We start from the raw sequence: 2,414 nt of genomic DNA, 5'->3' as shown, positions 1-2,414 counted from the left end.
GCCGCCGCGGCTGCCCGTAGAGGCTCTTCCGGATCTTCCTGAGGCCCAGGTGGGCAATTTCTAGGATGTTCAGGAACAGGGAGACGGCGGCGATGCTGTTCATGAAAACCATAAAGATGGTCTTCTCTGTGGGTCGGGACACAAAACAATCCACCGTGTTAGGGCAAGGGGGCCGAGTGCATTTGTAAAGGGGGGACATGTGAAACCCGTATAAAAGATACTGACCTATCATAAAGCCCACTTCGACCACCGACCGGGTCAGGATGTGTAGTACATAGGTGCGCAGCAGAGACCCTCTCAGGGGTGCCTTGTTCACTTTCTTCTGTTCCTCCAGCTTACGCAGTTCCCTCTCCACCCTCCTGTGTTCCTCAGGCATGGGCTCGAGATCTTCTAGCTGAGCCCGCAGGCGGGCTTTCCTCTTCTGTCGCTCTTTCTCAAGAGCCCTCAGCCTGTAGAGCGCATGGGCCATGTACACGAGCGACGGAGAAGAGACAAATACGATCTGCAGTACCCAGTACCTGATCAGAGAGATGGGGAAGGCTTTGTCGTAACAGATATTGCTGCAGCCAGGTTGCTCCGTGTTGCAGATGAACTCGGACTGCTCATCATCCCAGACATCTTCGGCAGCCACCCCCAGCACCAGCATCCGGAATATAAAGAGGATGGTGAGCCAAATTTTGCCAACAATGGTGGAGTGGATGTGCACTTCTTCAAGGATGCTGCCCAAGAGATTCCAGTCCCCCATGGTCAGAAGTTCACACTTGATATTTAAAAAAGAAAAAAACATTAAAAAGAAAAAGTTATTTTAATTCTGTAATGGATTTCTTTTGAAAATAGCCTTTTTCAGTATTTTCTTTTAAACAGTGATCTTTCACATACATTCTTCTGATAGCAGGAGAGCTCTTAGAAATTCATCATTATTTTCTACTTAATGGGTCTTTAAATGAAGGCAGACTTTATGATTGCTGGTGAAAGATGCAAATGTGAGATTATTTTAAGCTTAAGAGAGATTGATTTCAGCTATAAGCCACAGTACTTCTTAACCGCCTACAGTTTTGCACTATTTTCTTCCCTCTAGGAAAGAAGACAATTTTTTTCTCACTTTGCAAATCCTTTGCCAGCTACAGTTTAAGTCGACACCCACCCTGTTCCACTGTCTCTGGCTTTGTAAGGGTTTGGGGTGAGAAACAACTAGAATAATATAGAATGCTCATGGCTTTCATTTGTATTACACTCTACACAGTATTGAGAAGTGTCCTATAACTAACTGTGACAGAAAAACATTTCATTTTGTACCCGAACATAGTAGCATTATTAGTGCCATCCATTCAGTATTTTCCCATTTTCCAAGGTAAAAATCCACAAGTTTCTCCCTTGGATTCTTAAAACTACAAATACACAGCTAATTGCCGCATAGCTGTGTGAGCGTAAATAGTCTCAGTTCTACCATAATGTTGATTAATTAAGAGTGCTTTCCGGATTGTCTTTAATTTAATGCATTTAAAGACTTACCGAATCGCCACGACTTTGTCTTAATTACAGATTTCAACAGCTGAGATAAATAAAACGGGGATTGCATGATGGACTGATGTGGAGGTTTTCAGTGGTGACTGTGAGATGATCTCTCCACCTCCCTCTTTCCCAGATGCTCTTTGATTCACCAGCCATTTGATCTACATTCTGCTGCCAGATGCTTGATTTCCCAGGTGCTGGCCTGGAAACTATTCAGGACTTCAGGTTACGTGGGGAATTCAAATGTTTATTTGCGAAGGCACTGCACATTGGGTGTGTGTCCCTGGAATTCTTTATGTCAAAGTGGTAACAAAATACTGAAAGCAACTGGGATCCTATCTACCTTAGGGTTCACACTTAAATTTTTTATGCTACTCTTTTTTCAAAACTTTCCAAATTCCACTAAACCACAACATCTAGTAAAGTTCGATTTCTAAGTTTTTAAAAGAGTGGCCGGAGAAGAATCCGGAAGAACCCAAAATCTTACCATTTTAACTGATAGCACAGCGGGGTGATATCACCGTTATGCATACAGCTTGGTTAAGGTTTGTGGTATGATTCCCTGCGGCATGATTCTGCTCAGAGCCTCTATTTACTGCCGGTACCGGTTTTCATTGCAACCAACAGAGCCGTCATCCTCTGCACGGGCATCCTACAGATTTTATTATTACATTTCTGTGCTTTATTTTGGTTTTGGGTGGTTGTTGTTGGTTTTTTTTTCTCCTGCAAATATGAATCCACAGAACGAACTTCCCTTTTGACACAGGGAGCTGTTGGAAGAAACTTGGCCAGCAATTCCTAGTCAAGCAATTCCTTAGGTGCCCTGATGCACTTGGAATGTTTTCTTTCCCCACTCCTTCCCTCCTATGTATATCATTGAAATAAGATACGAAAAAAAAATC

At 43.2% G+C, this 2,414-nt stretch overlaps 1 protein-coding gene across 1 annotated transcript; it reads right to left on the bottom strand.

Annotated features, from left to right (window-relative positions):
- Positions 1 to 4: 4 nt before the first annotated feature.
- Positions 5 to 745, bottom strand: GJA10 (gap junction protein, alpha 10, 62kDa; the record flags this gene model as incomplete). The annotated part of the gene is made up of 1 exon (XM_010140518.1): positions 5 to 745. A coding segment is annotated over exon 1 (741 nt), but the record flags the coding sequence as incomplete, so codon positions are not given.
- Between the last annotated feature and the right edge of the window lie 1,669 nt (positions 746 to 2,414).

This window comes from Buceros rhinoceros, unplaced genomic scaffold (assembly GCF_000710305.1).
Source record: "Buceros rhinoceros silvestris isolate BGI_N320 unplaced genomic scaffold, ASM71030v1 scaffold4207, whole genome shotgun sequence".
Lineage (NCBI taxonomy): Eukaryota > Metazoa > Chordata > Aves > Bucerotiformes > Bucerotidae > Buceros > Buceros rhinoceros.
This window is presented reverse-complemented; position numbering and strand designations above follow the sequence as displayed.